General features: G+C 40.5%; 1 protein-coding gene across 2 annotated transcripts in view; it reads right to left on the bottom strand.

The window, feature by feature from the left end:
* The window catches only part of stac (SH3 and cysteine rich domain), a 31,191-nt gene extending 15,452 nt beyond the window's left edge, over nt 1–15,739 (bottom strand). The window contains exons 1-4 of one of the 2 annotated variants that reach the window (XM_075448098.1): nt 15,260–15,739; nt 14,268–14,300; nt 11,374–11,707; nt 3,454–3,587 (exon numbers count right to left, since the gene is read on the bottom strand). In XM_075448098.1, coding sequence (XP_075304213.1) covers nt 3,454–3,587; nt 11,374–11,707; nt 14,268–14,300; nt 15,260–15,373 — 615 coding nt within the window. In that variant the 5' untranslated portion in view covers nt 15,374–15,739. The remainder of the gene's footprint in view (nt 1–3,453; nt 3,588–11,373; nt 11,708–14,267; nt 14,301–15,259) is intronic. The other variant, XM_075448099.1, reaches the window with a different exon arrangement.
* Between the last annotated feature and the right edge of the window lie 8,937 nt (nt 15,740–24,676).

The following is a 24,676-nucleotide window of genomic DNA, read 5'->3' as shown; positions in this document are numbered from 1 at the left end:
ATGAATATTATTTTTCAAACAAGATGATTCATTTTAGAATAAAAGAGAGCCGCAAACAACATTTATCAAAGTACAAAAAGCATAGTAATTTTAGAAACCTCAAATATATTAGCACATGAAATAAATGACATCTCTGTAAAGAAGATAGTTCAAGGGCAAAGTGGACAACAGATGCCGAAGGGGCTATGCCTGTTTACAAAATTACGTCAGACTTAGTCAGTCGTCACATTTAATACTGCTCTGCCCTGAGGTTGAGGCGCACCATTAGCTCCAATAAATCTAACTTTCAGCACATTCTTACATCAAAGGAAAAATATTAGTGATCACTGTTTTATATTATGCATGACCATCATCAATGAAAATCTAATTAATCCCAGACTGCCAACTTGCATGATTTGTTGAAGAGGTTAAATGCCATCCAGCAGTTTCTATCTCAGTTAAACTGCCTGTTGTCCTCCTCTAATCTGATCAGACTCTCATGCATTTATCACGTCTACATCTATTGCTGCCTCACATTTGATCGATATTTCCTCAACAGTTCTGAACCCTTCATAACTACGCAAAATATAGAAGATTGAAATTTTCCTCAATCTTTGGGGACATCATCTTATCTGCAACATATGATTTATGGGAATGATTTATGCATAAATTCACATCCATACACAGTTGTTCCTACTGTAGATTTACTGTACTTCTTTGTTACAGGACTTCCTTTTCCACTTTGTTTGTACTCAAGTCACGGGTGGTGAAACCCACGTTGTTAATCACTCCTGATTAAGACTTCTTTTGGCACTTCTTATGATGCAACAGCTAAAATAAGCAATTCTTGAGCTATCCAGGCCTATTTCAAGAAGTGATATATCAGACTAACAAGGGCAAACTCATTAAGGAAAAGTTTAAAAGCACACACTTGCTGGAGCCAATCTAGTTAATTTGGCATAAAAGAGAATGGGACGGAAAGTTGTTTGTGGGAAAGCCGGAGCAAAGTCCCAGATTCTGAGATAGACACGAGACACCCAGCATGTCTGTCAAAGTCATATGTTACAATAGGAGTTTCTGCACATGTTGGTGTCTTATGCAGATGGGTCAGAACCACTCACATGATAGTGATTTTACATACTATTTTCATGACTGACTTACTGACTACTATGACTATTCCTCTACCTATTATTGCCTATTGATGCACTTAACTGCACACAAGGTTTTCTTGTGTATTACTGCAATGGAAGAAAAGGTTGTTTGCACCCAGGTGCTGCTAATTAAATGCACTTGATTAGCTAACCATCGGTAGGTGTGAGCACCTAAAAAAAAGCAGAAGTTTTGGCAGTTTTCTGGTCTGGAGCATTCAGTTAAGTGTTAATGCAATGCCAAGGAGGGAAGACATCCGCAATGATCTTTGACAAGCAATTGTTGCTGCTCATCAATGTTGAGAGTTATAAGAGTACATATAGGAGTTATAAGTTATTTGGAGGCTGGTTTGATACCAATGATACCAAACACAGAAGCAAATCTACAACAGAATTTCAACATGATTGAAGTGCTGTGCCAAAACATTAAGAGAGCTGTGCATAAACAAATGCTTGCAAACTTAATAAAGAGTTAATGCTGCTGAAGGTCGTTCTATGAGCTATTGATGAACATTATTTTAAAACCCCGTAAGGACCAAAGGATCTTTGCTCTGTCCTGATAAGTACAACTTTATAATTGAACGAGGGTGTACCTTCTTTTTCTTAGAACTGGATTTGTCCAATCAACCTTAGCAAAAAAGATTGACCTCTCTTGTGAGATCTCATCTTTTATTAACTTGTCTGACTCCATTTAATTCCTTTTAAATAGAAAAACTTAGAAAGAACAAAATGAAAACTACATCTTAAACTCCACTGATTTTTCAGCTCCATTTGTAAGGGAGTCAATGTGTCACCATGTTCAGAAGCTTACTGGAAAAATTAAGACACACTGGTTTCACGTTTGATAAAAATTCAGAGCATGAAGTCACTTGCTTTCTTTCTGAGAAGTCCTCAAGCCAAGAGAAACAAGCATGGCTGCAGAAGCGTCCAAGTTTAGAGCGAGTTGAATTTAGAGCTGTACTCCTCTGGGGAAACTTCTCTTTTTATGCTTGACCTCTCAACCTCATTTTCCACTCCTGAGAGCTGGTCATATCTTCAAGCCTCATCCCACAGGCATCTTGTGGAAAGACGTAACAGGGAAAAGGAAAAAGGCTAGTTGTATTGTTATTACTTCCACTCATTTCCATACAATGTTTATTCTCCTTATTCTTGCTGATTAACACCAACTCAACCTGTTCCCAGTTTCGCTTGCTAATTCAGGTCAAATTTCCCACATCCAAGCCTGTATTTCCTTGGATGTGGGCAATGAATAAAGACTTCCAGTTCTGTCTCATCTGCTTGTTTGCTGGACTGCTATGAAAGCGAACATGCGTCTTGGCAGTGGCCTATATCAATGTAGCCAGACCCTTTCCTGTAAAAACAACCGGACCACCCTCCACAACCAAAGGATCTCCTTTTAACGTCTACAGATGATGCAAAGCGATAAAGCCTGTGACTTATATCATCCGAATCTTCATTGTTACCACCCATGAATGAGGACAGTCCCCAAAGAATGTGGGTTTCAGGGAAAAACACCTCATCATAGAGTAACGACAACAACATGAAAACACATGACAGGCTACAGATAACGATGTTAAACTCCAGGAAGTTTATTGCTGTCACTGTTATAGATTGTGATGAAAATCTTAGAAATAATCTGCTTACTTTAAGGTAAACTAAAAGGTACACTATTCTAAACCTTAGAAGCATCTTGCAAACAAACTGCACAGTCCAGTGTCTCAAAGGCCCCATCTAAAGATGGAGGTCACAAACTTGATGATGAGATTGAAAAGCTTGCTGTCAAAAAGACACATTTTGAGACATGCTGTCCTCAGAGAAACCAATATTTTTTTCATTCAGCTCTACAAACAGCTGGAAAAAAATATTCACATCCTGCCAGTAACTCAGTGAAGTGGCTAAGGCTCAATGTCACAAGAGGGCCACAAATTGAAAAGGGCTGCTATCAATAGAATATGTCAAAAACAAAGAATTACTTATAAGGTGTAAGAATCCCTTGTTAACATTGCCAACTTTCATCATCTCATTTACAGCCTGTAACTCTGTAAAGGCTGGGCTTGACTTCACGGTTGAGACTGTGAAATGTCAAACGCATAAAACTGCCACATGATCTTCAATAAGACGCTTCAGGGTGATCCTACTTGTCTGCATTTTATGGTTTATAATGACGGCAGTACCAGCGAAACCTGACGGTGATAGAGAGGAGGTCAGCATTTTTAAGCAGTGAGCTGTATTACTGTTGTCTAACACAAAGACGGTGATGTCTGCCAACTTGTCTGAAGTGCATTATGTACCGTCTACATCTTGTCCTCTGAGTCGTGTATCTCACCAGTTTTCCCATGCAGCGCTGCTGCCCAACGCCATTCTCACATTTGTGGTGGAGGCTCATCTTGCAGGCTTTGCAGCGGAGGCCATGCTTCGCCGTGTTTCCCGCCAGGAACACCACATGTTTGGCTGTTGTGCCTGTTACCCAAACAGAAAAGAGAACAACAGGTTCAAATCTATTATGTCGAATATTGCAATCGAATGGTGTTCGGCGAGTTGGAAACTGCCGGCAAAAACGCAGAAGAAATAGAAAATATTCATCTAAAAACTGTGTGTCATTCAAGCATCCATTGTCTTTAAGTGATATGTGGAACACTGAAACAGGGACAAAATTTACTAAATCCAACTTATGACGCGGACTTCTGTAAAACTACTAGATCCAACTAGAGTCTGCGCCCAGTACTATCTCCACCACGTGAAGCCACCTCAGACTGCTGCCGCTAGAGTTTGTTCCCCCTTATAAACACATGACTCACACATGCAGAAATAAATTAAGATTAATCATACTAATCTGTGAGCTGAAGTTATGCAACATTGCAAGTGCAAATATTCCGCATGTGTGTGAATAAGTGTAAAATTAATAGAATTTGAATGGGTGCCATGGAAAATGTCAATCTGCAGTTACAGTTTGCCGGCGAATGGAGGAAATTCAAGACCACTCATAACCTAAATCCAGAGTATGCATTACTCTGAAAGGTCTCAGAGGAACCAGGATTTAATTCTAAGCAACTAAACGTTTCACAGTGGCTTCTCTTTTTAGTTCATTACTCCAACAACTGTAGAACACTGAAGGAGAATAGGGTGCAAGGCAGGGCTGCAAGGAGAAAGTCATTGCTCTTTGAAAACAACATCACTGCCTATCTGCTGTTCATCAAACCACGTGGACAAGAGGGCTGCTGAAAAAGGGCTGCACAAAAATATAACTTTTTGGTTTAAATAAGTGATAGCAGTATATTTGGAGAAATGAAAGCACTGCATTGCAGCATAAGAACCTCTTCCCAACCATGAACCATAGTAGTGATAATACCATGGTTTGGGCTTGTTTTAGTGCATTTGGGCCCCGGCAATCTGCCATTGCCTGTTGAGCCATGAATACTGAATTATATTGCATTCTAATGGAAAATGTTGGCACATCTGTCCATGATCTGAATCTCAAGACAAAGCGAATAGAACGGCCCTTTGCACTTTAGTCATTAAACCAAAGAATGAAGTTAATCTGTTGGAATGACCAAATCAAATTCCTAACTTTAATCCAATAGAAATGTTGTGCATGGACCTGAAGTGATCAGTTCATGTGAGGAAACCTAAGAGCTACAATAACCAAGATGAACCTTGGTAGATAAGCTGATAGCCAGATATTACATACTTCAGTGCAAAAGTGCATCAACATGTCAGGTGACAAATATAGTAGAGTCTATGAGAAGACAAATCATCTCTCAACCATTAAAAACATTGAGGCACCACTTACAACCAGCAGTCGTCTATTACAGGGCTATTTCTATTTGACAATGGAGGAGAGTCCAGAGTTGCTATTAGCTGTAATCCAGCAACTGTGGGTATTTATTGATTAATCCATAAACTCGTGCCCTGCTTAGGAACACGCTCTTCATATGTGTAAAAATATGGACACGCAAAAGAACCATCAGACAGCGAGCAGAGCAAAGTACTGTAAATATGAAACCAAGCAGAGAATCTGATCCCTGAACAAGGCAGCAAATACAACATACTGTGTAGCCGAGGCCCAAGAGCCTCTCGAGTTAATTTTACTTAGCTAACAAAAGAGGAAAAAAAAAATCTCTGCTTGCTCTTCACGTACTGTACTGTGAACATGTGTCATGGTTCTTTGGGTCTGAGCAGCAGTGACAGGAACTTGAAACAGGATGTCATCATTGAAAGCTTGTTTGATGCTTGGCCAGGCTCAGCTGACACAGAGCTGGCAATATTAGTTATACTGAGACTGACTGTGAGAAAGCTCAACCCTCGCTGGTCAGCCACGGATCACCACAACAACAACTGAAGCAGCAGAGACAATGCACACAACCGGAGCCAATTTCTTGGTCTCTCAATATCGGGTCAACTTGTCAAATTCTTTGACGAGCTGTTCGTGTCTCGTTCGACTTAAGGTCAGCAAACTATTCACCATGGATATCTTTAAGAAACCATGATTCCGTCTCTGTGGATACTCATAAACAGCAAGTAAATGACGCTCATGTCAAGCTGTTGTTAATTGGCTTGTTTCAGCTGACTTATTCCAACACAAGGGAATAATGTGACACAATAATGTCAGCTAAGAGAATCCACCACCAAGTTTCAGTAGGCAACTATAATAAACTAACATTGTCATTCTCCTTTGTAATTGCTGGGTAATGAAGTGTATGATTAGGAGCTCTCTCCTCCAATATATAAAGACATTTATGACATTAAACTCTGTTTATTATTTACACAGCAGTAAAGGAAGGGACCCAGTCTTGCTTTTCCTACTGCCTTATCCCTCATATCTTTTCTATCCTAAGATGTTCTCCTGAGAGTGAAACTTACATGCTTGCAGTCTCCATATTACAGTCATATATTGATTGATCAAGCTGACGCTATTAAAGCGTGCCTCCTGATTTCCTGCGCAGATAACCTGCAATGTCCAGCTGCTTCGAAACACTGACTTCGCCATTTGTCGTTTGCAGACTTTGCTTTATTCTACATTTCACACTGAAAATCCTTTTAATATGGCATTAAATACTTCTTTTATGTATGTTTCTAATAATCAACAACCATTCGTCCAATCTACTTCAGACTTGTTGGGAAGCTAAGTGCATTGCAAAGTCAAGGACTGGATAAATCATAAAGAAATATTTTTATGTTGTATATATCATTTATACAGCCTATATGCCAAAATCAAAGCAATTTGGATGATTGATTCTCACGGTTTGGCTAAATATTATCTGTTTCACTTTCTCAACATACTTGCCTGCAATTGAAAGGTTTAGGGTACATCTGTAAAGTTTAACTATAGAAAATTCACAGGTTACCACTATCCCAGAGTGGACGCTGTTCATCAGAAGGGCCCACAGAAATTTAACTATAGAGGATATGGATATAACATCTGTTTTAGTTGGTAAACTGTCTCAGAATAAGAGTTCACTCATTAGATAGACTTTGCCACAATACAGTGCTAGCTTGCTGGACACAGCCACAGCCAGCGTTTTGAACTAAATTATTAACAATAAACATGCTCTCACAAGATCATCAAAGTCAGCACTGTTCCTCCTCTGGGGAACATAAATGTATGCTTATCTATTAAATGGTTGTTTACAGTCTGGACCAGAGTACTGGGCCGACTAGTAAATCATCGTGCCATCACTGGAGCCACACTGCAAATACCAGGCCAGTGTCGGCCTTAAACGAGTGGTGAGTTTTATGCAGGAAGGGGCTGTTCTGCTGGGAGACTTTTATCCTTGGCCCCCAGATGAATTTCTTTCTTGGTATAAACCAAACCCTTCACATGTATCGACAGAATGACCTAATCAGGTGAAAGCTTTTTAGTCGGAAGCCATGTTGTTAATGTTGGGAATTTGAATGCCTTGATTTGGTAATTCTAAAGGATTTTGAATGTAAATTACTGTTTAACCTGTGAAAGCTGACCGATAGTTTTACTTTCCAATAGGTGCTTCATTTCTGCACATTTCATATACCTTGCACACATCTTAGAAAATATTCAGATATTTCTTGCTTAACCTGAACTAATTTAATTTACTCTGCCTTTCGTGAGGCTAAAGAAAGAGTCACCCAAACCTGTGATATAATTCAATCCTATTTTTGTCATAGATGACACACTGATTTCTGTACAGGCTTTTATATAATAGAGGACATTCCTGTATGAAGAATTTTTTCCTGTCTGTCCATTGCATATATTAGCATAGTCAACAGTTTTATTAATCTGTGGAGCATGTATTCATTTTCTACATACTCACAGTGATTATAAGACTGATAAGATGTTTTAAAAGGTGCATATTTCAGATAATCCAAACCGTATCTATTGCATATATTCTCTATATTGTCTTAAGAGGTGTATTTCTATGACATGGGATAATAGGAAAGAAAACAACTCCAGGGTAAATAAAGTTATAAATGTCCTGGGCTGAAATTTGCTGCTGGCTGCTTACCATCCTGCCAAATATTAAAGTTCAATAATGTACCAAACACAAGAAAATATGAGCAACCAAAGAAAATATAAATAGAGGGGAGTACCTCTGATGACAAATAATAATAATAATAATACATAGGTTTTATATAGCGCTTTTCCAAATGCTCAAAGACGCTTTACATAAGGAACAAACAGAAACCATAGACAAAAAAAAAAAAAAAAAAAAAAACAAGACATTATAAACAAGAGAAAAACACTGTTACAGACTTTAGGCACATGGGGGGGGGGGGGACATTTTATCAGGTGTTGTAGGTGATTTTGAACAGGTGGGTTTTGAGCTGGCTTTTGAATGAGGGGAGTGTATCGGAGTTCCGGATAGTGGGGGGCAGGGAGTTCCAAAGGGTAGGGGCAGCGATGGAGAACGCTCTGTCCCCAAGGGTGCGGTACTTGGTCTTGGTGATGGGAATGAGGAAGTTTGCATCAGAGGAGCGGAGATGTCGAGTGGGGGAGTAGGGGTGGAGGAGGTTTGTGAGGTATGGAGGTGCAAGGTTATTGAGGGCTTTGTAGGTGATGAGAAGGATCTTGAAGTTGATTCGCTGTTTTATTGGAAGCCAGTGAAGTTGTTGAAGGATGGGAGTGATGTGTTCTCTGGAGGGGGAGTGAGTGAGCAGTCGGGCAGCTGAGTTTTGGACATATTGCAGTTTTTGAAGAGCAGAGGAGGGGAGGCCATATAGGATGCTATTGCAATAGTCGAGTCTGGAGGTGATGAAGGCATGGACAAGTGTTTCGGCAGCTGAGGGGGAGAGAGTAGGGCGAAGGCGTGCAATGTTGCGAAGGTGGAAGAAGGCTATTTTAGTAACCTGGTTTATGTGGGATTTGAAGGAGAGTGTGGGGTCCATGATGATGCCGAGATTTCTGACCAGGGGGAGGGAGTGACGGAGTGACCATCAATGCAAAGTGAGAAATGCTGGGAGGTGGGGAGGGTGGATTTTGGGCCAAAAATTATAATTTCAGTTTTATTGCTGTTGAGTTTGAGGAAGTTGTGATTCATCCAGGCTTTGATGTCAGTTAGGCAATTGGTGAGGGTGGAGAGAATGGCAGGAGTAATGGCAGTGGTGGTGATATATAGCTGGGTATCATCGGCGTAACAGTGGAAGTGAAGACCATGGTGGCGGATAATGTGACCCAGTGGGAGCATGTAGAGGATGAAGAGGATTGGTCCGAGCACTGAGCCTTGGGGAACTCCGTGTGAGACAGGGGCGGTGCGGGATTTGTGGTTGTTGATGGAGATGTAGTGGAGTCTTTCAGATAGGTAGGAGGTGAACCAGGAGAGAGCGGAGTTGATGATGCCAATGGCTTGCAGACGGTTGAGGAGGATGGAGTGATTGATGCTGTCGAAGGCAGCACTGAGGTCGAGGAGGAGGAGAATGGTGAGGGAGCCGGAGTCGGAGGAGAGTAGGAGGTCATTGGTGACTTTTAAAAGTGCTGTTTCGGTACTGTGATGGGTTCTGAAGCCAGATTGGAATGTTTCGTACAGGTTATTGGAGAGGAGGTATTGCTTTAATTGTGCTGCGACGGCTCTTTCCAGAATTTTTGAGAGGAATGGGAGGTTGGAGATGGGCCTGAAATTGTTGGGGTCGTCAGGGTCAAGGCCAGGTTTTTTGAGGAGAGGGGTGATGGCAGCAAGTTTAAGAGGAGAGGGGACGGTGCCGGAGGTAAGGGAGGAGTTGATGGTGTCCGTGATGAGTGGGGCGAGGGAGGTGAAACAGGCTTTGATAAGCTCAGAAGGCATGGGGTCCAGGGGGGAGGTGGATGATTTCATGGTGGAGAGTATTTTGGAGAGGTCGGCTGTGGTTATGGGGGAGAAGATGGAAAGCTGGTGGTTGGGGGATGAGGGAAATGGAGGTTCAGAGTTGGGGGTGGTGGCAGTGGAGGTGACAAGCTGGTTGTGTATGTTATCGATCTTAGAGTGGAAAAATGATAGGAGGTTGTTGCACTTCTCCGGGGTGAATGTGGATGAGATATTGTCCTGGGGTTTGAGGAGTTTGTTTATTGTTGAAAAGAGAGTGCGTGGGTTGGAGGATCCAGAGTAATAGAGCAAATAGACCATCACACACTTCTACTGGTTCATATGTGATAACTGAGAGGGATTACTTCGACAGTATATGTTGTTTTTCAGCCTTTAAGCTACATGTAAATCATTGCTGCAAAGTCACTTACATGAAACTTTAGCCATTAGGATATAATCATCAAAATTTGCTTGCTCAGCCTGTTCCCTCTTTCTTCTCAACCAGGAATATATCTCCTTGAGTCTTGTCTGTGCTGCTCTTTGACTGGAACACTGAGTCTGATTTTGACAGCACTAGTGCATCAGATTCCAGAAACACGCACACAAAATGTGCTCTCATTAAACAGGACACATGAAGAACAGGGCAGCATCTCTTTCATGAATGCACCAGAGGCCATCGAACCAATCAGAGAGCCAGGTGCAGCTGACATCATATTGTCATCACAGAGAAACCACCTGGGGCTAATTGAAAGCTACAGCTACTGGTCACAAGTTTGTGACAATGCTGGTTAAAGCAGGACAGTGTAAATAAGGTCCCACACATGAAGATGTTTAGGTGTTTAAGTGCAGACAATTTGACCTGGTATTTTTTCCACAGTTACTCGCTACACAAGCACATCACAGAGAGAAGTTTTCTGCGGGAAATGCACTCTATCGGCTGAAAATGTGATGGAGTCAATGCAAGGGAAATCGCTGTGTTTTTCTTTACAACACATTGAGAACAGCATGTTAATGTCCTTATTGGGTTTATATGAGTACTGCAAGTATCTGTACATATCCAAAATAGCAGGGAGCGAGTGGAAAGCAGCACAAACTATCACCAGCACGCACACGCTCACTCACACAGTCGCAGCAAATGCTCTGAAATATTTGCCAACTGATCAGAGGATGTTTTGGCTCCGTCACCAGTCTTCACCAAATTATCCAAAAGTCACATTCATTTCATTTCAGTTAGGGAGCAAAGTTTCTCCCAACTTGTTACTTTGAGGAGGAGGAGACACATGGCAACATTTTACCTTTATACCTTCATCAAAGAAAGTAATTTTAAATCATTTCTTTTTCATTTTTGGTAAGCTGCTCAGAGAGGTGGTGTAACTTTTAACTTAGGTGCACATTTGTATGCACGTTTTTATTTTCCCAACACTCTGATCTCTTTTATTTGCAAGTAATTGTTATATAAGTGGCATATTGAGCAGATGGCAGCAGTGGCTCTTGCCATTATCATGCCATCATGAACCCCTGATGCAGAGACTCAGTGTCCCTCTGTACTGATGGTTAACAAGGATGTCTGCAGCCAGAGAACCTGGAACATCTGGTGAGGGGGGAAACAGGTAGTGGAGCTGGCACAGCTACTGTTGGCAATCTGACACCTCAGCAAACAGATGGAAGGACTGAGCTCAGTGCGAGTGCAAGAAAGATGGAGACTCTTTGGCCACATGTCAGAGGGTCAAGTCGGATTGTCGGTGTCGGACACCTCATTGTGTTTCAATACCCATGGTGTGTGTTACAGTGCTTTGAAAATTATACTACCTGTATAACAGTATTTTGAATACAGAAAGTAATGTTATGCAGAATGCCCTACTGTTTCCATATGTACACATAAATGCAGGTTTATTACCCTCACAGTTTGATTAAAGAGACAGAAAACCTGGTGGGGGTGTCTGCAGGAGCTTTTTTCTTTGCCTTGTATTGCTTGATGTGCTGCGTTTGAACCATACCTACAATCATGTGGTTGCAGACATCGCAGAACGTTGGCTTCTTGAAGATGTGCTCCATGAAGCAGTGTCCTGCCGAGTCTACCTGCAGCGGGTTGCGTGACTGGGAGCGTGATGTGGGAGGAGGCGCGGAGGGAATGGCCGGAGGGACCGGAGGAATGGGGAGGCTGGTGTTGTGCGGCGGGGCCATCCCGATGTTGCAGAGATGGCCCGTGCTGCTGCTCACGTCAGAGAGCAGCTCTGTCTTGTTCTCGCTGCTGGCTCGGAAGAAGTTGTCAGCGCTCTTGCTGCGGACGCTCTTGGTCTTGAAGGACAAGGAGCGCTTGAGTCTTTGCAGCTGAAAACAGAGAGGACGAGTTGAAGGCAACTGGGGCAAAGGAGAGGAAAATTATGAAAGAGAACAATGTAAAGCAACTGACGCAGCTATGAAGTAAATCAATATGCATAACCTCAATAAATAACACACGTAGCCTCTAAAACCTTTAATGCGGTGTCCGGTGGCCGATTAAACGGCTACAACTGTGGATATCACTGCTCAGTAGCGAAAACTCAACATTTCCTACCTGGAAAGTAGTGTGATTTCCATGTTGGAGAAATTCATTAGATTTAAACGATTTCTCACACAACATGCTGCCATTTCAGTAAAACTACTCATAACACTCCGCACTAACAACTCCCCATCTCTCAGCGTGTAACTCTTCTCCTCTGAGATCCATTCAATCCTGGGTTCAAACACATTATTAAAAAGGAACAGTAATAGTATTTCACGGTATTAGTTTTTGGATAACGAATAATTGAAGTCAGTTGAGTGTTTTTGATAGAGGGGAAGGACTCTTAATTACCATTAGATCTTATCACAAGGCACCTGCTTGTCTTTACAATTGTAAAGCCTGTGGGAATGTATTTGTCCTCCTCTGTGTTTGTTAAAAGGAGACAGTTCATCTCATCCTGAAATCCTACACTTAAACTAAAGTACTATTTGTTGAATTAACACACTGTACATACACTGTCTGCGCTTGTCACTTCTGTCAATATGCCTGTGCAAATTGTTTAGAGTCACTGCAGCTGTGGCATGATGAATCAATTCCACAGGTCACTCTGGAAACAATCGATTTTGACCCTTTTTCTACTGTTACCACCCACACACATGGATGCACACACACGCACACAAATGCACAAATACATTCTCCGGCAGCCTCTTGGTGCATAGCACCAGGGTTTACACATGGTGGAAAAACCAAATAGAGCTTGATTTTAAATAGTTTCAGTATTCCATCTGTAATTTCTGCATTTGTTATACTTTTTAAACAAGCTGTGACTGAAGAGGATACATTTCTATTTCCTGTGTTGCTGTAATACATGAAGCACAGTGAGGGAATGTGGGCATGCAGCTCATGCTCTGTTTAATGGCACCAAACCTATGGGTTCTATGATAAAGCAGGGAGGGTTAATAGAAGTTAGATGGAGCACTGCTCAATAAATGCAACAGCTACTTATCACATTAAATAAAAACCAGTCATTAATGTACAAACCCCATTTCCACAAAAGTTTGTCTTTTAGAATCAAACAAAAACCTTAAACCCGTACGGAGTTTGAACCTTTATCTAATGGACACAAATGTATTTGGGAATTTAAACAAATTCCGGATTCTATGACAGTAACACACTCGAAAATAAATGCAGGAGAGGTTCTGAGGGATTCTACATTCAGCAGATTAATTGGTGACAGATGAGGGCGTCAGGATTGGGTATAAAAGGAGCATCCAGCATAGTTTTGCCAAACTTTGTAAGAAAATCATAGGTAAGTTAAATAGAATATTTTAAGTAATTTAAGTTAAGTAAAAATCTCAAAACGTAAAAGCCAAGCTTAAAATCCACTGCTAGATAAGCATGACCTTCAAGTCCTCAGATGTCACAGCATGAGAAACTGTCATGACATCATGAACATTATAGACACCTGGTCCCAGAGGTACCTTGAAGAACTCGTCTTTCACTACGCTACGCCTCTGCGCTTAGAAATGCAACGTGAGACTGCATTCCTCAAGAAGGAAACCAAACACTCTGCACAGAAATGCCACAAAGTTCTCTGGGCGCAAGTTCATCTCAGATGAACAGAATAACATAAGACATGTATTTTGTGATCACATGAGTCCCCGTTTCAGCTGCTCTTTGGAAAGGCGGGCGTCCGGTTCAACGTGGGGAAGACCACATCCAGGTTGTTTTAAATAAAAGGTGCAAATGGCACCGTCTGTTATGGTATTGAGATTCATCAGTATCCATGTCATGGTTAACTTGAAGGTACCAATGGAACAGTAGATGTATATTTGAATTTCAGAAAGACATATGCAACCATCAACATGACATGTTTTCTCAGGAAGCTATTTTATCAGGACAATGGCCAATGTCTTTCTGCTCGACTATACAACAGTGTGACTTCATAGGCACAGAGAGAGTGTGCTTTACTGGCCCGTCTGCAGTCCTTATCTGTCTCCTCTTGAAATTGTACTGGAAGTGTCCTGACGAGGAAAATCAGACACAAATTCCTCTTGCAAAACTTCAACAATTACTATCCTCAGTTCCCAAACATTTTAAAAGTGTAATTAAAAGGAAGAGTGATACTACACAGTGGTAAAGATACTTCTCTCTGAACATTTTTCTTGAGAGCTTTAAGTTTTTGTTATATTTTGGAAAGCCTTACGACTTCTCTGAAAATGGGGTTTGCAACCTGAAAGAAGAAGTGCTCTCTAAAATATGGGTGATGATGGGTTTAACGTGACTTCTTAGAGCAATCTTTCCTTAAAAGCAGTGGTGTGATCTGTATGCACATGCAGGTATGCCCTTATGATTATGGTCAAATATCAGCAGTTTGCTACAGTTTACCCATGAATGGAGGCTCACCTTGCGCTTGTGATGTTCAGGCCTCACAGTATTCTTAAAAGAGGAATAAAGATACAAACACAGCTTTACTTTATGGTCATTGTCGACTACTGGGGAACCTACTGGTTTGTAAAAATAAAACCCCTTTCTTTAATGACTTTTTAGTTCCACTTCTTATCATGTGACACACTTGGAATAAGTGTGGTTGTTTGGCCTTAGAATTAAGAGAACACACAAAATAGTATAAAGTGGCAAATAATGGTTTACATGTGAATTTCATCTTACTTGCAAACAAGAAAAATAACTGGTTAAAGCCTCAGTCTTACAAATAGCTTCATTAAGAGGGAATACACTAGTAATGGCTTCTGTGTGGGAGTTTTGGAAACAGGACAGAAGAAGAGAGATACTATAGCCATATTACCCTGATGACTAGTCCAATAATGTAGTGCTAATTGTAGGATTCGGGGCAACACGTGACCCTCATAGATGGTAAAATGTCCAAGGCAGCTGTGGATTGCCATCAAACAGCCACAACTCGGAAGTTCAATATGAATATATGATCAAGCTTTGCCAAAACATGAAACTGTTATTAGGCAAACCAGGAGCTTTAAAGAGCCTTCTAATACTTGTTGATTCAAAAAACAATGAATACATATGCCACAGTCCATACGAGGTGGACTTATAGACAAGAAACATGGTTATACTTCTATTAAACATAATACTAATTAAGCGTATATGAGGGGCTATCATTGTTGTCCACATTTCAACGGGCTTTCTAAAGATAGCATTTTCTGGAGATAATTTTGTGATACCCTCCCTAAATGTAGCTTTGTGATGCTGTGAAATCCATGTTGCTCTCTTTAAAAAAAAAAAAGCTCCCGTTGAGTAGATTTTGATTTCATCTTAGAAATTTCCTTACTCCGCTCTGTTTCTAAAAGTTGGGCTGATCCCATCCTGCCACAGAGCTGTCAGGTGAATAAGAAATAAACAATAATACATCAGGGCAGACCTACCTTAGTTTCCTGCTGGCTGACGCTCGTCGTCGGGGATTTCGGCGTCTCATCCTGGTCCTGGTCGTCCTCTTTGCTCCCACTGTCCTCCTGAATCGCGTTGGCCGGCGGGATCATCCTCTCTATCTACGATCTCTTTTAAAAAACACACACACACACGCTCACACTGTTGCTCTTTAGAGTGTGTTTCCTGCCAACACTGCTTACATCGTTTCCATTCCTCTTGCAGTCGCAGTGACCAGGGGATAAGGGGAGAAGTCACCCAGTCCTGCAGCTGACAGTGAGAGTTCCAGGAGGAAAAGACGAGGTAAAAGTCTTGCAGTTACAGGAAAGTGGTCGTTTCCGAAATCGAAAGTTGAATGACATTACAGTCGGGCTTAGAAGTATCCCGTCTGAAGAGGAGGCTTTCGCGTGTATGGTGGCGTCGTGCGTGAACCTTCCCAAGAAGAAGTCTCTAAGTCCACGCTGTGCGCCGTGCGCCTTTCATTGCCAATACTCCGATGGGCGGAGAGCTTTAAGAGAGGGAACGGGAAGGAGGAGAGAGCGAGAACGTCTTGCCAAAGTGTATTTGCAAGACATACTCAGGAAAAATATTAAAAATATCATTTTATCTAAAAATACCCTCCAGTCACTTTGAAGATCAAATGGTTCTGCTACAAATCTTATTAGCGTTTCTTTTCACAACAGCAATCAAATTACAGATGGCATTTCAGATTCTTGGAAAAGTTAACTTAAAATGTGTTTGTTACATCAGACGTTTTATGAGTGGGTACGATGTTTCTGCTCTGAATAACCATCCTAAACTTAACTGAGACGCTGGTTTTAGAATCCCACTGCAAGTGGACAAACATCTCTTAAAATTAGATTTTAGATTTTGGAGATAATTCCCACTGTCAGCAGGTACATTTTAAAGCAGTTGTAAAAATACAAGTTGTGGAAAAAACAAGTGAAAACACCAAAAAAAAAAATACCAGCTCATATGCGCTCCAAAGCACAGACATGAACACTTTCATAGAAGTTTACCAGCAAATTAAGCCTCGTGGACCACCCAGAAATTCGACACATGAAATGGCAATGTGGAACTTTTATGCTTTAGTTGTAACATAAATCGACAGCCTCTACAACTGTGTTGGGATGAGACAAACTACATATATAGTGTTAATTACTGAGCTTTATGTGCCCATCTGTTAAATTCAACTTTTCAGAGAGAATGTCCGCATGTTTGTCCTGCACCTTTATGTTTGCTCAGAGATAGAAAACTGTTTTGAAGTTTTGACTCTTTAGCATTTGCACCTTGGATGGGATCGGTGTGATGGTCATTGTAGTGGTACATCGCGCTACCTCCCTCCAGGCTCTCTTGTGATGTGATGTCCTTGAAGTTATTTTGCAGGAGGAAGGAGGCAGGTGCCAGACTGCAGCCTCCTCACTCTGACAGGAATGCAAACACCAACACAGTCCCAAGGACTAAGTCTACATATCCAGTTCAGCTTTTTGCATGAAGAAGGGATTCTCGTAGGGGTTTAGAATCCAGGTGACATTAATTTGGTTTGTCAGGCTATAATTTGTGGCTGTGTTATTTGAACAATAGACAGACTATAGCTATTTGCAGTTTACAGCATCTTCAAAAAGGATATTCAACAATTGGGAAGGCGTCGAATAGATCCATACTTTACAGAAAGCAGCATTTAGATGTATTGAAAAACTATCTAGGAAAAGAAGAAAAAAATACTCCCAACATAAGAACAGAAAAGACTAAATTAGACTTTCAGAAAATGTCAAAGCAATTCTACATCAGCACTCTTTGGATAAAAGAAGTCAAGCTGTATCAGAATATTGGGGGAGAAAAAAGTAAGTAAAAGGCCTGAAACCGCTCACGATCTGAAGAATACAACATCATCTGTAAAACACTTGGAGGCAGTGTGATAGCATGGTCATGCAAGCCTTCTAGTGGCACTCAGTCACTGGTGTTTACTGTAGATAAGTCAGACGACAAAAGCAGCCTGATTAATTCTGGAGTGTTAAGCAATATACATCATGCATGCTCAGAATCATCCAAATGCTGCAATGTTGATTGGACAATTGGAGTTTCCCATTGAAGACAGACAATGACCAAAAATATAATGCAAAACAATCACAGGAGGTTTGAAAGGTAAATAAATGGAATATTCATCAATGCCTCCGTAATCTGATAAAGCTATATTTCACTTGCTGAAGACAAACATAAGTGAGAAAGATCAGCGGAAGGACAGCAGCTGTAAAGTCCTGGCAAATGGAGGAATGCATTCTCAGATGATGTCCACGTCAGAACATTTATTCATTGGTCTGTTTTATTGTGTGGTTAGGTTTAAATTCAAGCTGAGAGTCAGCGCATTGAACTCATATTTATTACAATTGTAACTTAATTGTTTTTGCGTAAAACAGCTAAAATTAAAACAAACAAAAATGTAAGTAACATCCAAATATTTATGGACATAACTTTATGTATCTTTGGTAAATGACCGATATAATAAGAGCAGTGACTCCTCACTGAGATTGACAAAGACTAAACCTGGACTTTTTCATTTGTCAATAAGAAAATGATGGTAAAAAAAAATGGTGTTTTAGTAAGACCTGATTTCAGACCACAAATGAGCTGACGTCTTGTGCGTTCACACAAAAGAACACCACCTGGAGTGCACAAGACAATTCCCCGAGTAAGTCACCAGAGCATGAGTCAGTTTGTGCATGTATGCCCATGTGGTATGTGGTTATTGTGAATCATGTCAGCAGAGAGACCCAAACACATGAGCAATTGTTCCAGGAAACGAGAGGAAGGAGAGAATCAAGTTTGAAATCAAGACAGCGACAGAACATTATAATTTCCTCCTTCAGCTGCTGGGCCATCACAGTGAAAAGAGGGCGTGAGAGGAAGATGGAGCGATGAGGGAGGATAGGACAGAGGACTGGAGTGATAGGGGTTAATTATTCCAAATGAAAGGTTTCATTAAGGCAATATGAATAGCCAAGTTTTGTAATTTCATGGCTCACAGTTGTTGACTTGTAATTGAGTTGAATTTTTCACTTGTAGCATAGCTTTATTATTTGATACTTAATAAGATAAGTTTGATAAATTGTTTGTTCTAACCCTGATGTATTGCCTATGTAAAGCTCTATTTAAAAGGTTGAGTAGACGATATCCGACAGCACAGTTCATCCAGGCATAGTGTTTTTTCTGGTATTTTCATCTTAATTAACTCATTTGGCTAATTTTTGATTGATGTCTTATTAATTTCATATATTTCATATGTAAATGCCATGTCTCACATTATGCCACAACTCTGGTCAGATTGCCACTTAAATTATTTGATTATGACTTTATTACTTCAGGAATGAAAAAGTGCAAAATGTTCAATTTGAGCATCTAATATACCATCATTTACGATTTTCTCCTTTTAAAACTTGTTTTTGTTTTAACGGTAAAGCAGATAAGGATCATCAAAGTACCTCACAAGTGCTGTCTGCACATGTTTCTTGAGGAACACAAAATGTTGTTTTGACCATTAAACCATTACTTGTTTGCACTGGGCTTTACACATGTGTGGCACACTCCTTGATGAGGTAATGTATTTTACCTCATGAAGCGTGTTTGTTTCCATGTGGTGTGACCACGCTTCACTAACATTTTGCCGGTCGCTAACACGGAACTGAAAAGGGTTGTTAGACAATTTGAGTACCTCAGTGCATGCTTAATGATTTCACACAAGAACGAGCTGATTAAAAAACACGGTCAAGGATTTGCTAATCACCATTTAAAAACCTAAAAATGCTCAATATGTTACACAGTGGTATGGTGGTTTGCACCGTTGCCTCACAGCAAGACTGAAAACTATTTCTGGTTTCTGTGTGGAGTTTGTATATTCTCCCTGTGTATGTTCTCTCTGGATACTCCGGTTTCCTCCCACCATCCAAAAACGTGGATATTAGGTTGTCCTTAAGAGTGAGTGTGAGCATGCCTGGTTGTGTGTCTCATTTGTCTTTGTGTGGACTGGCGACCCTGCCTGTGCCCCTCGCCCACTGACAGGTGGGTTAAACTCCAGCCCCCTGCAACCTTGATTTGGATTAAGTGGATAAAGAAAATGGATGGATGGACGTTACAAGTGAGAATCAGGAGGATGTTTATCCTCTGAGGACCGATTCCTGAATGGCTGTCATACATTGTGTTTAAGATCCAACCTGATCTTAAAACTGTTTTATTTGTTTGGCTGTTTTAACCTCAGTTTAACAAGATTTTATAGGAAAACTGTGTGGTCTCAACAACCAGATATAAGTATAACCACAACACCAGCATCACAAAATGTTAACACAAAGGCTAAACAGTATTCACAACAAAGCTTTTAACATCTGGAGACTCGTTTATAAAACTGACTTGAAATCAGTTTTGATGTCAGGTTTTAATGTGTGTCTGATCCTCTGAAACCATTTCTACTCATCATGTCTTGAATAGAGGAGGAGGATATGAAAACCCCTTTCAGACTTTGTCACACTTGTATGTGCCAAACTCCACATTTTGCCTCTTTCTGGTGGTAAGCTCCTCTGAGAGACTCAACATGTCACCAAGCTATTCTTGGAGCGCAGTCTCCAGCTCACGCACATGATGTTCAGATCAGTTTCAGGTGCCAAGAAGACCTGATGAGCACTGAATCCTGCCATTAGCGTAATCAAAGTCAGGGCTTGAGTAAAGGGCTGACATTATTTACAGGATACATGGTTGTATCATGAGTTTTCTAATTCATTTGTATTCATCCAACATGAAGGGGACCAAAATATTTGATCAGATTTGAATCGTTGAAATTGCCCTTTAATGCCTGTCATCTAAAAGTGTACATCATCAATTTATTCTACTTAGCTCAAAGCAAAGCTGAAAATGTTAGCAATTACCAGTGACCCAGCCTGACATTATACAACACACATATGCGCACACACACACACACCCACGAACACACACATGTCTCAGTATGTCTTACAGTAATGGGCAAATGGATTCCCTAAGAACCAAGGCTAATTAGCTATCTTATTATGAGCCACCCTTGAAACAGTCTCTGCAGGGTACGACCAAGTAATGAGATCTAGGGACATAGTATATATACGTGAACATTGGCGCGTGTGCAGGAGAAATATTTCACTTTCATCAAAAGAATCTTGAGAATGAACACATCTGGAATGACAATGATAAATTAAGTTTAAAAGGACAAATTATATATTGTGTGACAATTTACAGCAACATACCCATTTTGATTCATATCAAAGACCTTTGCACCATGGTACCCCTCTCTCACCCAGCATATTGTGGCGTCATCAACAGTGATACAATAAATGCAAATGACTTGTTTTTTAAATAGAGTTCATACTTTAAGAAAAACATTCTGATCGTTGTCTTAGTACAGTTTGGGCAACGATCGAGCCGGCATGGCTTTCCTATGTTAATGCATTCAAAACAATCCAACATATAGAGGCAGAATGTAGGAGGCAGCAAGGTACGGCATACATGGATTTCCGTAACCAACTAGTGGGAATAGTGTGCAGCAGGGATATCCACATCAGGTCCTCGAGGGCTGCTGTCCTGCAGGTTTTAGATGCTTCCCTGATCAACACACCTGATTCAGATCAATGCATCGTTAGCAGGCATGGACAGAACTTAACAAACTTTTGAAGAGATCCATTTCATCTATATATTAAAATGAAACTTGAATTTTGCCTCATGTAGATTTACATGCTAAATTAACCCCTCTGCTGAAATCCATAGATTTTATGTCAACTCAGCTGGTTGCCTGGGAACCTCATGGGAGTTGATTAGGCCTAATGGTAAGGAATGGTATATATCTTCTCTCCAAACTCTCATAAGGAATGGGGTAGCGATGTGTCTGTGGTGTGTGTGCAAATGTGCTTTCAAGCATGCATACTTTGACACTGTGTGAAACATAGCTGGCTAATACTGATGCCAGATTTTTTAACTGTGCCTCATCTGTCCATGCTGATTCATGAATCTTCAGCACCTCACAGGATCTCACACCTCAGAGGTGTAAATCTCAGCTGACTGAGATATTGAACATTCTGTCAGTTTTCCTCACTGGACGCTGACTGGTGTAAGAGTGTTCCTGCTCAGATTTAAACACCCTCCTTTCACTGCTGTATTTGATTGACGGTGCTTTTGTTTTGGGTTCCAGCTGGTCATTTTGAAGTGTTGGTGTGTCCCAGTCAGGACTGAGAAGGCAACAGAGGCTGGAAACCGCTCAGAGCGGCAGCTGTTACTCTTCCACACCGAGAGACTCACATGACATTGGATGAAAAGCGAAGCACATTGTCCTGCAGTGTATAGTATTTTCAATTTGCCTTTTTTTAGAATATTTGTATAATGTGATGGCAGACAGCTGTTTGTGATCAGATCTCTAGGAAATTCCTATGCTGCCTGATCCATTAATCAAGAATTTAGCGAGTAATCGGGTAATTGAGTAAAACCTAGAATTGGTTAAAAGCTTGGGTAAAGTCTGATATCAGTTACACAAAAAATACACCTTTTGTTTTGAAAAGCTATAGTCTATCAGTAAAATGATTGATGCCAGATAATCAATACCTAAAGACCGGAAATACCTGTAAACATTTTCTGACAGTGCTCAAGCTATATCGTTAGTTTTCCAAAGGATAAGTTTGGAACCATTTGATCGTTTTCACACTATTGGCTGTCCTTTCACCGATAACTCAGTATTTTATGTATCTCTTTGTCTTTAGACCATTCATTGCTGTGGTGCACACATGTCATTAAGATGATTTACAAAATTATGTCACATTAAAAATTCTGAAACATATCTGCAATGTAGAAGTGGGCTAACAGCGCTTTGCTTTTTTCAGCTGTGGAGAAATACACAGTTTATACAGCGGGAAACCAATGTTTGAGGGAAAGAGAAAATGATACAGTAGCTATGTTGTTGGAAATTAAGAAATATGCAACTCAGTGTCACATATGGCTAATTTATGTGTTTTTAATTTAGGTTTTGGACAGCAAGAAACATCGTTTGCTCGGGAGGGTTGGCTGGAAATAACAATTTGGCAAGAAACATGATAGCAAGATCAATTAATTTTTTTCTCTTGTCAATAGGATTTGTTGTAAGCTACAGAAATCTATAAATAATTGCATTTGCATCAGATAAAGAATACCTAAGCAGATGGTTGCATCAAACATAAAAATCATGCACATTCACTGTTCTTTCATTGACAGAGTGAGCCTGCAGTGAAATATTTTATTTATACTTTGGGAACAGTTCAACCAAGCAATCTGTTTTATTAAAGGTGGTTTCCAGCCGTGCTGTTAATCCCTATAAAACATGGCGAGCCTGGCTTTATTGCCTATCAATTCCTCCACTAATAAGAGAGCTAGTTAGCCCTCAGTGTTTCTCTTCTGCTTTTGATTCCTACGTATTTTGTATATTTGATGTTTCACATGATAGGGACATTCCCTCAAGAAGCACTTAAGCTCTGCCAGTTAGATACAACATGGATGCAATACCCATTAATTTAGTGTTTTGTATGGGGGGGGGAGATTTACATATGCCCTTGGGCTTCCTTTCCTGCACATTCTTTTGGCCTTTGTATTAATAAATGTATTTTATTGTTTTATCATTGTGCATATTTAAATTATATATAAAAAAAAATAATGATTACATTCTTTAAAATTATCTGTGCAAACAGTGCTGACTTGCTGAGTGTGTTTCTACATGATCGAGTACTTCCTTTTGATAATAAACCATTTGGACAATTTTTTTTTTCTGTGGCTGATCAATCAAATACTAGATTCCAGATTGAAGTCTAAAACTAGAACATGATACGTTGAAGTTTCATATACCTAAAGCAAATCACAAATAAGAATTATCTCATTGTTTAAAAAAGGCTCATTTAGTTTAAGACATTGAACCTCAGACTGGAAAGCAGACAGTGAGCTACTGTAGGCTGCAAGCTGTTTGGTTGCTCCAATTGGGTTTCTTTTTGCTTGTCATGGCAAAAGCCCTCAGAAACGTAAGTTATGAACTGTATCCTTCAGAAACCACAGGCATGTTAACCAGGTCCTGGAAACATTGATGATTGCTTAATGCTCTGCAAATTGTTCATATTTGGGTAAATTGATCAAAATTGGGCTGACGGGGATATCTTAATAGACGAGAGAAAAGGACGGTCTTCAGTGTAAAAATCAAATCGGCTTCTTTGAGAAAATTACCATGATTTTCACCCAACCTTGTAAAACTCTAGTTCACTTAGGCTAATTTTAAGCTGACCTTTTCAGGAAACCCTCATCATATCATGTTGGGAGAGGACTCAAATCTAATCTGATATTCTTTTTTCTTGGCTGACCAACATTTTGTAGGCATCCTGATCACATGTCACCTGAAGCACAAACGAAACAAAACTCTTTGTAAATCCATTTTGTTATTCTGCCTCTATGAATAAAGTAGGTCATAAAATGAGGAGAGTAGAGAGCATCTTGGCCTCTGTTAATATCCTTTTCTACGGTAACTCCATCATTTATGAATGACTGCCACGTAAGCCATTATACTAGGGTACCATCTGGAGCTCACAAGCCACTTATTATCAATTTCTAATCAACAAGAGACCCAGAGCTCGGGGGGAGAAGGATGGTATCCACCAGACAAATTTATGAAATTGCTTTCAGGATATGTTTATCATCTGTGAATAAAAGTTTTTAACCATAAAGGGGCTGGCAGTCTTGCCAATTGTGGTTGTAAAAACAAGAAATTAGGTAATCTTCATGGTGATTCTGATGTTTTACTCTGATGTACTAGAAATTTCTTTAAAGAGCTTTTACGCAACGCTTAAAAAGTGACAACAGGTTAATCACTATCTCAAATGAAGTGGCAGGGCAACATCACACTTAAGTGTGCGCATCTCCACTTATGGAAGCAATTTATTCTGCATCACAAAGAAATCATCTTAAAAGCGTGAACCCATTAATGTGACAAAAACACTACAGATGCCCAAAAATAGAGCACGCAGAGTGAATTAAATTGCGCTTGAGCAGCTCTTGCAGAGCTGCGGCCATTGTGAGTCACAAGTCTGAGTCTTGTGTCTTAATGACGCGGGGGGATGTGTGGGTGACACTTGGGGAGGGTGGGCGGCTGGGAGCAGCAGATGCAGCTCGTGTTCCCTCAGACCTTTGTCATCCGCCCGGTCCTCGCATCATTCAGCCCCTGGTTGCTACGATACAACGTGGAAGATGACACTCAAACTGAACACGCAGACAAACACATAAAAGCTGTTACGCGTTTGCACATTCTGGGAATTTTTCTTTCTATTTCAGACACAATTGAAATGTCTTGCCCACATCAAGTCAGTGGGAAGTCCAACACAGGCTGTTTTGCTTTTAGCACTTAACAT

This window comes from Odontesthes bonariensis, chromosome 17 (assembly GCF_027942865.1).
Source record: "Odontesthes bonariensis isolate fOdoBon6 chromosome 17, fOdoBon6.hap1, whole genome shotgun sequence".
Lineage (NCBI taxonomy): Eukaryota > Metazoa > Chordata > Actinopteri > Atheriniformes > Atherinopsidae > Odontesthes > Odontesthes bonariensis.
The sequence above is the reverse complement of the archived record's forward strand: the minus strand, read 5'-3'. Positions and strand labels throughout refer to the sequence as shown.